This window comes from Denticeps clupeoides, unplaced genomic scaffold (genome assembly GCF_900700375.1).
Source record: "Denticeps clupeoides unplaced genomic scaffold, fDenClu1.1, whole genome shotgun sequence".
Taxonomy (NCBI): domain Eukaryota; kingdom Metazoa; phylum Chordata; class Actinopteri; order Clupeiformes; family Denticipitidae; genus Denticeps; species Denticeps clupeoides.
Window position 1 is genome coordinate 173051 of NW_021630015.1, and position 15181 is coordinate 188231.

Consider the following 15181-nt stretch of genomic DNA (forward strand, 5'->3'; position numbering starts at 1 on the left):
GGCAGACATGCAACTCAGTGAACCTGAAATGCAAGCAACTGATGAGAAGCAATAAGGCCGTCTGTTGGGGTCCGGGTACAAATAACCCTTTATCATCATGGATTCTACCAGCCAGACCAATGTAAATAGTTCATGTGACACAGAGACATTACTACTATGCATCATAGACCTTCCTGCTACATTACTACTATAAATCATTTTTACAACAACGCTCATGGACTTTACTACTATATTACTACTACACATCAGGTTTACAAAAGCTCTCCTGGACCTTTCTGCTACATTACTACTATAAATCATTTTTACTACAACGCTCATGGACTTTACTACTATATTACTACTACGCATCAGGTTTACAAAAGCTCTCCTGGACCTTCCTGCTACATTACTACTATAAATCATTTTTACTACAACGCTCATGGACTTTACTACTATATTACTACTACGCATCAGGTTTACAAAAGCTCTCCTGGACCTTCCTGCTACATTACTACTATAAATCATTTTTTACAAAAATACTCTACTACTTCACTACTATTTTACTACTATTCATCCGTTTTAGAAAAGCCTACATGAACCTCACTACTGATTCACGATTCAATTTTAGAGACCAGGCGTGTCAGGGGGAAAATTAGACCTGTGGCCGTGAACAGGATCAGCAGCTCAACCTGTTCATACTGGGCCTTTAAAGGGTCATTTATTTCAGATTAATCTTCTCTGAGCTTTTGGCTGGCTTTCTGTTTGGGCTAAATGTCTGAAAAGGATTTGTCTGTTGCACAAATGGGGCTACTAAAAGTAGGTCTACTGCTCCAACTTTTCTATGGTATGGGTTTCATCTGAAGGCTGTCAAAGTTTAAAAAGGAATGTAGTAAGTAAATCCCTGTTCACTCTTTAAAGACATGATGTGATATGAAGAAGATTACTGTACAAGGAACATGTATAGTCAGTACAGTTGCTGTGCCTTTAAATCTGAGCCCAACTAACTACAGTCATGTGAGGGACGTCTCAGCACATCCCACTCTCCCTGCCGAGGGGCAATGGGTGCAAAAATTCCTGTTCATTGTTTGTTTTATTAAACCAGACAGCAAATCTGCAGCGGATGCTGTGAAAAAGCCCCTGGGGCCCAGGCTCCATGTGAACTGAAAAATTCCCCCTCAACACAAATACATATTAACAACTACAATAGTGTATTTGACACTATATCTCACTAGTGTATCCAGAGGGATATGTAGCATGCATACAGCAAGAAGGAAAATAAATAAATATTTCCATATTTATTCAGTTTACTTACCTAAAACTCATCTGAGATTAATCCATTTCACATTTAGCTGGACTAAACAGCAAGTCACATTCATTAGAAACATTTTATTCTTTATTTAACAATAAACAAATAGATAATAATCAATTTATCATATCGTTCCAGTCCCCCTGGGCCTCTTCATGAATGGAGAGCGTGTAGCCACGCCCTCTCGTACTGATTGGTTACGGCCAGGGGGGATGTTTACATGACGTTACAGGAAGCTTGTCCCCGCCCCGTCCGCGCGCGCAGCACTACCATCGACTGCCGGTGTCCGAGACGCGCGGTTCCATCTCCGCGTTCCCGCCCAGCGCGAAAAGGTAAATGAAATATTCAGTACAAACTATTCTCAGCGCCTTCTTACTCGCACGTTACTCGTCGTGTGATTTTATTCCGTCCGTACGAGCTTCGCGTTTTACTAAAAAGGCGCGATCTGCCAACTCCCCCGCGCCGCGCTGCTTTCTGATGCAATACGCGGCGTGCGTGGTATCAGTCGGACATACAATGACGTTACTACTACACACCTTAATTTAACTAAAAGGCTCATACCCTTACTCCTTCGCTTAATACTACACCTGAATTTAACAATAACGCTCATAAACCTTACTCCTGCATTACTACTACACCTAAATGTAACAATATCGCTCATAAACCTTACTCCTGCATTACTACTACACCTAAATGTAACAATATCGCTCATAAACCTTACTCCTGCATTACTACTACACCTAAATGTAACAATATCGCTCATAAACCTTACTCCTGCATTACTACTACACCTAAATGTAACAATATCGCTCATAAACCTGGCCTCTGCGTTACTACTACACCTTAACCTAACAGAAATACTCATAAACCTTATTCCTGCATTACTGCTACACCTTAATTTATCGGAAATGCTCATAAACCTTACTCCTGCATTACTACTACACCTAAATGTAACAATATCGCTCATAAACCTGGCCTCTGCGTTACTACTACACCTTAACCTAACAGAAATACTCATAAACCTTATTCCTGCATTACTGCTACACCTTAATTTATCGGAAATGCTCATAAACCTTACTCCTGCATTACTACTACACCTAAATGTAACAATATCGCTCATAAACCTGGCCTCTGCGTTACTACTACACCTTAACTTAACAGAAATACTCATAAACCTTACTCCTGCATTACTGCTACACCTTAATTTATCGGAAATGCTCATAAACCTTACTCCTGCATTACTACTACACCTAAATGTAACAATATCGCTCATAAACCTGGCCTCTGCGTTACTACTACACCTTAAATTAACAGAAATACTCATAAACCTTACTCCTGCATTACTGCTACACACCTTAATTTATCGGAAATGCTCATAAACCTTACTCCTGCATTACTACTACACCTAAATGTAACAATATCGCTCATAAACCTGGCCTCTGCGTTACTACTACACCTTAACTTAACAGAAATACTCATAACCTTACTCCTGCATTACTGCTACACCTTAATTTATCGGAAATGCTCATAAACCTTACTCCTGCATTACTACTACACCTTAATTTAACAAAAACGCTCAGAAACCTGGCTACTGAGTTACTACTACACCTGAGTTGAACAATAATGCACATAAACCTTACTCCTGCATTACTACTACACCTTAATTTATTGGAAATGCTCATACACCTTGCTTTTGCGTTATTGCTACACTTTAATTTAACGGAAACGCTGATAAGCCTTGGTCCTGCATTACTACACACACACTTAATTTAACAAAAACGCTCATAAAGCTTGCTTCCTGCGTACCTACTACACCTGAATTTAATGGAAAAGCCCATAGATGTTGCTCTTACGTTACTACTACACTTTAAAACTGTCCCTTGGTTGAAAATAGCATACTTAGACTTTAAAACTAAAATTAACCACTATGTTAACACTATGTTAACCCATATCAACATATACACAGACTGTTACTGTTTTATTACTAATTCATGTAGTCCTTTGTTACTACACACAAGACAACACTGGTGTTTATATTTTATTACATTACTATTTCTTCTCTTTCTGTTTTGTGCTGCGTTTGTGTTGGTTTTAGCGGAATCTTGTCTCCTTTCACTCTGTACTGTGTAAGTGGTTGAAATTTGACAATAAAAATCCAACCTACTTATGCATTACTATCATGCTTTGTTCCTATAGTAATGGTAGGCCATGCCTATCTGCTGGATATATAAAGTGAGGAGGACGTTCTGCTGCAGCCCTGGAAAGCTTCCTTGGTATAACTGGCCATAATTAGCTGCTTTGTCAAGCCAGAGCTTCCTGCTGGGTTGCTGGTTCGGAATACTCTGTGTACGTGTGGAGTAGTCATGAGTTGTGGAATCACTCCTCCCCGTCTTTTGCGGTAGTACCAGTCCTGACCTGGATTACGAGAAACGCGGCCTGGAAGAATCCGGTAAATCCAGTCATGAGAAGTGACTGGTGGGAAAAGCCTCTTTCACGTTCCTGCAGGTCTGGGTGAAGAGTTAATGGCGGCTGTGTTACGTGAGCGTCTGCAGATCTCTGCTCTAAGCCTCTTAGGCTGCAGCAGGAGACGTGTTTTCAGAAGAGCCCAACTGAGTCGCTAGAACCGCACCACTGCTGGCCAGGGAACGTTGGTCGCCGTGGCGACGATAAACATTCACCACAATTAGTTGCATGTGTTGGAATGGGGTGTAGTGCACATGAGATGTGATGAGACCTGCAGAACCGTGGTTCTTGTTGGTGCCGCTGCCCAGATGGCCGCAAGGAAGAGATTAGTGCAGGGCGCTAACGCCGCGCCGTCCAATCACGACGCTGCAGCTCAGAGGCGCAACGTTCTCGCCCACACGCTCAACACTCCCGCTGGGCGACTTCTCACACGATGCCCACGCGCTCCAGAACCTCGTTCTGCACCGTGTGGTCAGTCCCCCGCCCATCTTCCACGTTCCGACTGCCTCTGCATTCCTACGTTACGGGTGTGCGCTGAACGTTGTGTAACGTTGTATTTGTATAAATGGCTCCACCTTTCCCCGCATTCTGACCCGGCGTGGCCTCGGCGCGCCAACGGCAACAAGCGGCCGAGATGAAACGCGTTATTTTAGCCAGTCCATTGTGTGCCGCGCCGGTCTCTTTGTCTCGCTGGACTTTGATGAGCCACTCTTGTGTTCTTTGGTGTGTAGTTTTGTCTGAGTTCTGGACCTGGTCCCTCCTCACCTCGAAATCTCATATCGCCCTCTGCTTTGAACCACAGGGGACACCTAGAACCCTCCTGCTGCCTGCTCTCAGGACTGGGTTTCACTTGCTCCTTCCTTACATAACTTTATTATTCCCCCGCAGCGTAGCCCAGAGTGCAGCGCAGGAATGTACTCCGCTGTTACACAATCACTGATAACCGGGTTCTCACTGGGTTTCCTCAGGTCCCCTTCTAATATTTACTCTACTCTACTGCTACTCTTACCCCTTACACAATCACTGATATCAGGGTTCCCACTGGGTTTTCCTCATGTCCCTTCTAACATCTACTGCTACTCCGCCCTTACACAATCACTACTAACAGGGTTCCCACTGTGTTTCCTCAGGTCCCTTCTAATATTACTGCTACTCCCGCCCTTACACAATCACTACTAACAGGGTTCCCACTGTGTTTCCTCAGGTCCCCTTCTAATATTTACTGCTACTTAACTGCTACTCTCCTACTCCGCCCTTACACAATCACTGATATCAGGGTTCCCACTGGGTTTCCTCATGTTCCCTTCTAACATCTACTGCTACTCTCTACATCTACTGCTACTACTCCGCCCTTACACAATCACTGATATCAGGGTTCCCACTGGGTTTCCTCATGTTCCCTTCTAACATCTACTGCTACTACTTCCGCCCTTACACAATCACTACTAACAGGGTTCCCACTGGGTTTCCTCATGTTCCCTTCTAACATCTACTGCTACTCCGCCCTTACACAATCACTACTAACAGGGTTTCTCACTGGGTTTCCTCATGTTCCCTTCTAATATTTACTTCTACTACTACTCTACTCCGCCCTTACACAATCTTACATGATATCAGGGTTCCCACTGGGTTTCCTCATGTTCCCTTCTAACATCTACTGCTACTCCACCCTTACACAATCTAATAACCGGGTTCTCGCTGGGTTTCCTCATGTTCCCTTCTAATATTTACTTCTACTCCGCCCTTACACAATCACTGATATCAGGGTTCCCACTGGGTTTCCTCATGTTCCCTTCTAACATCTACTGCTACTCCGCTGTTACACACAATCACTGATAACCGGGTTCCCACTGCGTTTCCTCAGGTCCCATTCTAATATTTCTGCTACACTCCGCCCTTACACAATCATTAATAACCGGGTTCTCACTGGGTTTCCTCATGTTCCCTTCTAATATTTACTGCTACTCTGCTACTCCCCTTACACAATCATTAATAACCGGGTTCTCACTGGGTTTCCTCATGTTCCCTTCTAACATCTACTGCTACTCGCTACTCCGCTGTACACAATCACTGATAACCGGGTTCCCACTGCGTTTCCTCAGGTCCCCTTCTCATCTACTGCTACTCTCTCCCCCTTACACAATCACTACTAACCGGGTTCCCACTGCGTTTCCTCAGGTCCCCTTCTAATATTTACTGCTACTCCGCCCTTACACAATCACTACTAACAGGGTTCCCACTGCGTTTCCTCAGGTCCCCTTCTAATATTTACTGCTGCACTTACTCCGCCCTTACACAATCACTACTAACAGGGTTCCCACTGCGTTCCTCAGGTCCCCTTCCTCCTCACCTCTGGACTGAAAGCATGGTGGACAAGATGGCGTCGGTGGGGCGGATGCTGCTGCGGCGGCGCGTGCTGGACTGCGGCGGGGAGGAGAGCCGCTTCGCCCGCTGCCTCTCCACTCTGGACCTGATTGCGTTGGGCGTGGGTTCCACGCTGGGCGCCGGCGTCTACGTTCTGGCGGGAGGTGGCGCGGGAGAAAGCCGGGCCGGCCATCATCCTCAGCTTCCTGATCGCGGCGCTGTCGTCCATGCTGGCCGGCCTGTGCTACGCCGAGTTCGGCGCCCGGGTCCCGAAGACAGGCCCGCCTACCTCTACAGCTACGTCACGGTGGGCGAGATCTGGGCCTTCATCACTGGCTGGAACCTCATCTTGTCCTACGTCATTGGTGAGAACGGCAGCAGAATGTCCCCTGGGCTCTGGGCAATCATGATGGTGCTGATGCTCACGCCTCTCCCACCAGGTACGGCTAGCGTGGCGCGAGCGTGGAGCTCCACCTTCGACAACCTGGTGGAGCAGAAGATCTCTGGATTTTTCTTGGCCTACATGACCATGAAGGTTCCTGGCAAGGTTCTGGCAGAATACCCTGACGTTTTGCGCTGGTGCTTGTGCTCTCCTGACGGGTGGCAGAACTGCAGAACATGAAGATGGTGTGACAGCGGTGAACATGATGATGATGATGGTGATGGTTTTCCCTACAGGCCTTCTGGCGTTTGGCGTGAGCGAATCAGCGCTGGTGAATAAAATCTTCACCGGGATCAACCTGGTGGTCCTGGGCTTCGTCATCATCTCTGGCTTTTTGAAGGGCGACACGCACAACTGGAATCTGACCAAAGACGACTTCATCAACGAGACCAACGGGACGACGGCAGAGTGAGTACGGCCGGGGGCGTGGCCCGGTCGGGGGCGTGGCCCGGCCGGGGGCGTGGCCGCGTCGCGCTTCTCACCTTCTCACCTTCTCTTCCAGAGTGATAGACAAGCGCTTCGGCGCCGGCGGCTTCGCCCCGTTTGGACTGACGGGCATCCTGACGGGCGCGGCCACCTGCTTCTACGCTTTCGTGGGTTTCGACTGCATCGCCACAACAAGTACGTTCTAATGGTTCTGACGGTGTTCTGTGGTGCGCGTGGGCAGCCGGGCGTGACCCGGCGTTGTTTCTCTCTCCGGCAGGTGAAGAGGCGAAGAACCCCATGCGCTCCATCCCGGTGGGCATCGTGGCGTCGCTGCTCATCTGCTTCTTCGCCTACTTCGGCTGTCGGCGGCGCTGACGCTCATGATGCCGTACTACCGGCTGAACACCCAGAGTCCGCTGCCTGAGGCCTTCAGCCACGTGGGCTGGCCCCGGCGCGCTACACGTGGCGGCGGGGTCCCTCTGCGCCCTCCATCCACCAGGTCAGTGCCCCGCCCCGCCCCCCCCTTCTCCCGCCATGCAGCTCTGCAGTTTGGGGCAGCGGTGGCCTAGCGGTTAAGGAAGCGGCCCTGTAATCAGAAGGTTGCCGGTACGAATCCCGATCTGCCAAGGTGCCACTGAGCAAAGCACCGTCCCCACACACTGCTCCCCGGGCACCTGTCATGGTGCCCACTGCTCACTCAGGGTGATGGGTTAAATGCAGAGGACACATTTCACTGTGTGCGCTGTGCTGCTGTGTATTACATGTGACAATCACGTCACTTCACTCAGGGTGATGGGTTAAATGCAGAGGACACATTTCACTGTGTGCACCGTGCGCTGTGCTGCTGTGTATTACATGTGACAATCACGTCACTTCACTCAGGGTGATGGTTAAATACAGAGGACACATTTCACTGTGTGCACCGTGCGCTGTGCTGCTGTGTATCACATGTGACAATCACGTCACTTTCTTATTATTTCCGCAGCCTGCTGGGTTCCATGTTCCCCATGCCGCGGGTCATCTACGCCATGGCCGAGGACGGCCTGCTGTTCCGCTTCCTGTCCAGGATGAACGAGCGCACCAGGACGCCCCTGCTGGCCACCGTGGTCTCTGGCATCGTGGCAGGTGACCGCAGAGCCGGCGTCCCCTCCTGAGACCTTCCTGTTCCGAGGCGCCCGTTCTTGACTCTGCTTCCTGTTCGCAGCCCTCATGGCGTTCCTGTTCGACCTGGCCGCCCTGGTGGACCTCATGTCCATCGGCACCCTGCTGGCGTACTCGCTGGTGGCCGTGTGTGTCCTGATCCTGAGGTGACGCGCGCGTGACAGGTGACGGTGACAGGTGACGGTGGCGAGTGTGTGATGGCGTCGTGTCTGTGGGTGTGAGAGCAGGTATCAGCCTGGAACGCTGAGCTCCTCCAGTCAGATGGAGAAGCTGGTGGAGCTGGTCGGGGGGGAGAAGGTGGCGGCGCCGGGCGTGGACAGCGGGGACGAGTACAGTCCCGACCTGGAGGAACGTCCCTACATGGAGAAGTTCAGCCTGCGGCTGCTGCTGTCGCCCGGCCGGGACACCCCCACCGAGATGTCCGGGACCATCGTCTACTCGGCCACCGCCATCGTGTGTGAGTCTGTCCTCCCGCCCGGGTCCCTCGCGTCCCTCGTTCGACGTGACCTGAGCGCGTCCCTCTCTCCGCAGCCGCCCTCATCACCCTGCTCTGTGTGGTCCTGGCCTTGTGGTTGAAGGAGCTGATGCAGCTCCACCCGCTGTATGTCACCATCTGCGCCGTGCTGGTCCTCATGTGCAGCGCCTGCGTCTTCATCATCTGGAGACAACCTGAGAGCAGGGAGACGCTGAACTTCAAGGTAACGCCGATGCGTCTCGTACGTTTTCTACGTTACTTCACATGATAACACACTTCTGACACATAATCCTGTCAGTGGTAGTGGTGTCCTAGCGGTTCAGGAAGCGGCCCCGTAATCAGAAGGTTGTCGGTTCGAATCCCGACCCGCCAAGGTGCCACTGACGTGCACCGTCCCCACACACTGCTCCCCGGGCGCCTGTCATGGTGCCCACTGCTCACTCAGGGTTATGGTTAAATGCAGAGGACACATTTCATTGTGTGCTGTCACTTCACTATAACTTTAATTAATTTGATATATCAAATAGCAGCTCGTCCACCCCGGAGACGCTGTGATGACACCACAGACGGCTTTTCTGCTCGTGTAGCGAATCTACCGCCGCGTTCAGCGCAGGAAACGCCGCCGTAACACGATAATAACGTGACGTTGAACATTTCCAGCGTTTATCATTTACGCCCTTATCCAGAGCGACTTACAGTCAGTAGTGACAGGGACAGTCCCCCCCTGGAGACACTCAGGGTTAAGTGTCCTGCTCAGGGACACCATGGTAGTATGTGGGGTTTGAACCTGGGTCTTCTGGTTAATAGACGAGTGTGTTACCCGCCAGGCTACTACCACCCTGTAGTTACAGGGACAGTCCCCCCCCGGAGACACTCAGGGTTAAGTGTCCTGCTCAGGGACACCATGGTAGTATGTGGGGTTTGAACCTGGGTCTTCTGGTTAATAGACGAGTGTCTTACCCGCTAGGCTACTAACACCCTGTAGTTACAGGGACAGTCCCCCCCCGGAGACACTCAGGGTTAAGTGTCCTGCTCAGGGACACCATGGTAGTATGTGGGGTTTGAACCCGGGTCTTCTGGTTAATAGACGAGTGTGTTACTCGCCAGGCCACCACCTCCACCGTTCATGGTGCCATTCCTGCTTCGTTTTTTCGAGCCCGCTTCGATTCTATTGGTCGCGTGAAAACACGGTTTAACTTTGACCTCCTGCGTGCAACAGGCCGCCACAGTCGCTACCAGCGCTACTTCTTAACATGGTTACGGTAAAATCGATTACGTTCCGCACTGATTCATTTCACACCAAACACACATGACAGACATCGTGACCCCACAAGCTCCTCCCCCTGACCTCCGCAGGTGCCGCTGCTGCCCTGGCTTCCTCTCTTCAGCATCTTCGTGAACATCTACCTGATGATGCAGCTGGACGTGGCCACCTGGTGCCGCTTCGCGGTGTGGATGGTGATTGGTGAGTGGGGCCCGTCCGTCAGTCTAGTGGGAGGAGGAGGAGAGTTCGTCTCGTCGTGAACTTCCACCTGATGGTGTCCCGCAGGGTTCCTCATCTATTTTGGATACGGCATCTGGCACAGCGGCGAGTCGCCCAGCTCCGCCTCGCGGAAATACCACGAGGATCTGCAGACCAAGACCCCCATCTACCGGGGCGGGGCCGAGAGTGAGACAGAGGGCGTGTCCTCCTAACGTGGACGGTGATACCGACGAGCATGAACGCCTGTTCCGTTTACGGCGTTTACCACAGCCTTGTCACTACACAAGCCTCTGCCCACTGTAAATGTGTGTGTGTGTGTGTGTGTGTGTATTTACTGTCATGTCTGTCCGGTTGTATGGGACAGATACGGTAATAAATTGGCAGATGGAGGTCCGAGACACGTAGAACGTACGGCGCTGTTCTGTATTTATGAAACAGTATTAAAATCCTCCAGCACTTACATGTGTGTCCCCGTGTCACTGGTCGGTGGGCGTGGCTGGTGGTGACGTGTTTTAGATGGCTTTTCTGTGTTGGTGCCTGCTGTTCATCTGGCGACGTGCGGGACCATGGCGAACGCGAGGAATTTCAAGTTGTAAATAATGTCCTCCCTCAGCCCGGCCGTCTGCTTCACTATCTCTCTCTTTTCTACTTCCTGTCTTATTCTTTATTATTTATGTAATTTCTACAGCTGAAGTGAGTTTGAGTGAAGTGTAGACATACTGGTCTGATCCCTGTACGTTTTCTACGCTGTAAATACATCCTGTACAAACCAAACCGTTTTAAATGTGTTCTTTTTTTCTAAAATAAACTTATTCTGTCACACTTGTGTTGCCTTGTGATTCCTGCTGCCATGTCACCTCCTGCCAAAGATGTGAATCTGGTTCCGCCACCGAGGTCCCCTTGATGAAGGTCCCGTCCCCACGCACTGTCCACTGTCACCAGGGGTGATGGTTAAACACAGAGGACACGTTTCACCGCAGTGCTTCACAATGACAATCGCTTCACTTGTATGTAGAATCTATGAGCGCCACCAGGTGTCGCTGTTGCACGAGCAAATTCTCAAAATCACAAAAAGACTTTTAATTTACTTTTTTATCTTACTTTTCACGCATTTCATACAATAATGAAAAAAGCTTCATTTCTAAATCGGGCAAATTAATATTTAAAATCTACTTAAATTGTAATAAAGTCCAGTAATGTCGGCTTTTCTTCACATGATTGAACCAATCCGAGGCTCCGTTTTTCCCACGTGACCTTTGTCGGGCTGCGGTGTTGCCAGGTCCTCGTATGTTAAGCCATTTCTTTCTCATATAGAAACATTGCTCGTCACATTGCTCGTCACTTTTTTCTGTTATTGTTCTGGTATGTTAACGTATGCGAATCACACGACGAACGATTATTATAAACCTGTCATTATTTATTTACTTTTTTCAGGACAGGGTATTTATGTAAAATGGTGATCTGGCAACCCCCCCCTTCTCTCGGACCTTTAAAAGTGGGACAGTGCGTCGGGTCCCGGGCTGAAGCCGAGAAGTTTAGATCAACTTTTATCTCTGTTTCCTGGTTCATTTCTTTTGAGGACAGGTTCAGTGGAAGAGAATGGAAATGGACACTGTGTGACCTTACCCGGTCTCTGACGTGGACATGGTCTGAAGACAGATGTCCTATTGGCTTTTCCCTGTAGTCAACTGTAGTGACCTGTCCAGACCATCCAGACATGCAGCAGGAGCATCTCTTCAAGGTCCTGGTTATTGGGGACCTTGGGGTGGGGAAGACCTCCATCATCAAGCGCTTCGTCCACCAGATCTTCTCCCAGCATTACAGGGCCACCATCGGGGTGGACTTTGCGCTGAAGGTTCTGCACTGGGACAGCAAGACGGTGGTCAGGCTGCAGCTGTGGGACATCGCTGGTACGTCTGTTCCGACTTTATTACATTCTGTTAAATAATCCACAGATCATCTACAGAACAGGGATGAGCGGCAGGGCATAATTATCTGTGCTTTATTAGAATAATGAGTGTCATTCCAGGACAGGAGCGCTATGGCAACATGACACGGGTTTACTACAGGGAGGCGGTGGGGGCGCTGCTGGTCTTCGATGTCACCCGGGCTGCCACCTTTGATGCGGTACTCAAGTGGAAGGAGGACCTGGACACCAAGATCACCCTGAGCAGTAGAAAAGTGGTCCCCGCCGTCCTCCTGGCCAACAAATGCGACCTGCTGGGTCTCCCCGCGCCCCTGCCCAAACTGGACGCCTTCTGCAAGGAGAACGGCTTCGTGGGCTGGTACGAAACCTCGGCGAAGGTGAGACGGAGATACCTCGAGATTGCAGGCATAATGAAGTGGTGGCAGAACCCTGCCAAATTTCCGGGTGTGTGTAAATAAGAGCTCAGGAAGCAGGAGCTCTGACACGCTGCCTCTAATGAATCCCACGGTGGTGGGGGTGTTTGGCGTGAAGGTGTGAAGCTGCAGAGCCTCAGTCATGCTGCGGTCAACCCAGGTTGGTGTAGGATGAAGCTGCTTCATTTTATCCTCTGGTCTGTTTCTCAGGACAACACCAACATCGACAGCGCCGTGCGGTGCCTGGTGGAGCACATCCTGGTCCACGAGGAGAGCGCCGCAGGTGATGCCGACCCGGACGTGGTGGCCCTAGCCGGACACGGCCCCAGTAGAAAGCACATGAGGCCTAGATGCTCCACCTGCACCACACCGTGAAGCACCATGAAAACACGGTGGATTGCAGGAGATGGAGGAGGACCAAAAAAGTCGATCTTTGTATCTTCTCATATAAATAAATGTACTATGTATTATGTATTTACTTCCATCTTCAGATATATTTTGGACATATTTGAGATATTTTTAAATATCATATAGGATCGAGTATTTAAATACTGTTAGGATGTCAGCTAAAGACCAAACCGAAACCCTTACCTGGACGTGTGCGATAGACGTGGTAGTCAGCATGTGTGAAATCTAGATCTACCTCCAAAGGCCAAACTGGGGAAGATCCACAACCATAAACCAGCCAGCCCCCTCAGCTTCTCCTCCACTTCTTTTCTGGCCCAGCTTGCAGACCTGGAAGCAAGCTGGTGCCCCTTGTGGATGGGATGTGATTGTGAAAGAATTCTGTCTAGCTAGATGTATACTCCACATCCTAACAATATTTTGATGTCTGCTTTATTTATTCGGAATGTGAATATAATGATGTTTGAGGCTGAATAAAAATGAATTCAACATATTATCTGAAGTCTCATGTGAAAACTGATTTCAGCGTCGAATCAGTTTAGTAATACTGATTCAACTGCAGCACAGCACACAGTGAAACATGTCCTCTGCTTTTGTAGTGTAGTGCAATACTGAAATGTAATAGTTTAATGTAATAGTGTAGTGTAACAGTGTAGTGTAGGTTAATGCTGTAATGTAATAGTGTAGTGTAACAGTGTAGTGTAATGCAGTGTAATGTAATAGTGTAGTGTAACAGGGTAATGTAACAGTGTAGTGTAACAGTGTAATGTAATAGTGTAGTGCAACAGTGTAGTGTATTAGTGTAGTGTAACAGTGTAATGTAATAAAGTGGTGTAACAGTATAGTGTAATGTAACAGTGTAATGTAATAGTGTAGTGTAACAGTGTAATGTAATAGTGTACTGTAACAGTGTAGTGTAGTTTAATGCTGTAATGTAATAGTGTAGTGTAACAGTGTAATTTAATAGTGTAATGTAATAGTGTAGTGTAGTGTAGTTTAATGCTGTAATATAATAGTGTAATGTAATAGTGTAGTGTAACAGTGTAATGTAATAGTGTAATGTAATGTGTAGTGTAACAGTGTAGTGTAATGCAGTGTAATGTAATAGTGTAGTGTAACAGTGTAATGTAATAGTGTAGTGTAACAGTGTAGTGTAACAGTGTAATGTAACAGTGTAATGTAATAGTGTAATGTAACAGTGTAATGTAATAGTGTAATGTAATAGTGTAGTGTAACAGTGTAATGTAATAGTGTACTGTAACAGTGTAGTGTAGTTTAATGCTGTAATGTAATAGTGTAGTGTAACAGTGTAATTTAATAGTGTAATGTAATAGTGTAGTGTAGTGTAGTTTAATGCTGTAATATAATAGTGTAATGTAATAGTGTAGTGTAACAGTGTAATGTAATGCAGTGTAATGTAATAGTGTAGTGTAACAGTGTAATGTAATAGTGTAGTGTAACAGTGTAGTGTAACAGTGTAATGTAACAGTGTAATGTAATGCAGTGTAATGTAATAGTGTAGTGTAACAGTGTAATGTAATAGTGTAGTGTAACAGTGTAATGTAATGCAGTGTAATGTAATAGTGTAGTGTAACAGTGTAATGTAATAGTGTAATGTAACAGTGTAATTGTAATAGTGTAAGATGTAATAGTGTAGTGTAACAGTGTAATGTAATAGTGTAGTGTAACAGTGTAGTGTAGTTTTAATGCTGTAATGTAATAGTGTAGTGTAACAGTGTAATTTATATTGTAATGTAATAGTGTAGTGTAGTGTAGTTTAATGCGTAATATAATAGTGTAATGTAATAGTGTAGTGTAACATGTAATGTAATAGTGTAATGTAATAGTGTAGTGTAACAGTGTAGTGTAATGCAGTGTAATGTAATAGTGTAGTGTAACAGTGTAATGTAATAGTGTAGTGTAACAGTGTAGTGTAACAGTGTAATGTAACAGTGTAATGTAATGCAGTGTAATGTAATAGTGTAGTGTAACAGTGTAATGTAATAGTGTAGTGTAACAGTGTAATGTAATGCAGTGTAATGTAATAGTGTAGTGTAACAGTGTAATGTAATAGTGTAATGTAACAGTGTAATGTAATAGTGTAATGTAATAGTGTAGTGTAACAGTGTAATGTAATAGTGTAGTGTAACAGTGTAGTGTAGTTTAATGCTGTAATGTAATAGTGTAGTGTAACAGTGTAATTTAATAGTGTAATGTAATAGTGTAGTGTAGTGTAGTTTAATGCTGTAATATAATAGTGTAATGTAATAGTGTGTGTGTAACAGTGTAATGTAATAGTGTAATGTAATAGTGTAGTGTAACAGTGTAGTGTAATGC

At 47.3% G+C, this 15181-nt stretch overlaps 1 protein-coding gene and 1 pseudogene across 1 annotated transcript; both read left to right on the forward strand.

Moving 5' to 3' along the window:
* The first annotated feature begins 1545 nt into the window (after positions 1-1545).
* Positions 1546-10921, forward strand: LOC114780387 (high affinity cationic amino acid transporter 1-like; annotated as a pseudogene).
* Positions 10922-11543: 622 nt separating this feature from the next.
* On the forward strand, positions 11544-13141 carry LOC114780421 (ras-related protein Rab-38-like). The gene is made up of 3 exons (XM_028967710.1): positions 11544-12009; positions 12129-12403; positions 12650-13141. The coding sequence occupies exons 1-3, from the start codon at positions 11817-11819 to the stop codon at positions 12812-12814; spliced, it is 633 nt and encodes a 210-aa protein (XP_028823543.1). The 5' UTR covers positions 11544-11816; the 3' UTR covers positions 12815-13141.
* The last annotated feature ends 2040 nt before the right edge of the window (positions 13142-15181 follow it).

Bases quoted from the DNA above. Each gene is read 5' to 3' on its own strand.
- LOC114780421 (XM_028967710.1), top strand. From the start codon at position 11,817: ATGCAGCAGGAGCATCTCTTCAAGGTCCTGGTTATTGGGGACCTTGGG. The intron at 12,010-12,128 runs GTACGTCTGTTC...GTGTCATTCCAG, and splicing joins GCAGCTGTGGGACATCGCTG to GACAGGAGCGCTATGGCAAC. The intron at 12,404-12,649 runs GTGAGACGGAGA...TCTGTTTCTCAG, and splicing joins GGTACGAAACCTCGGCGAAG to GACAACACCAACATCGACAG.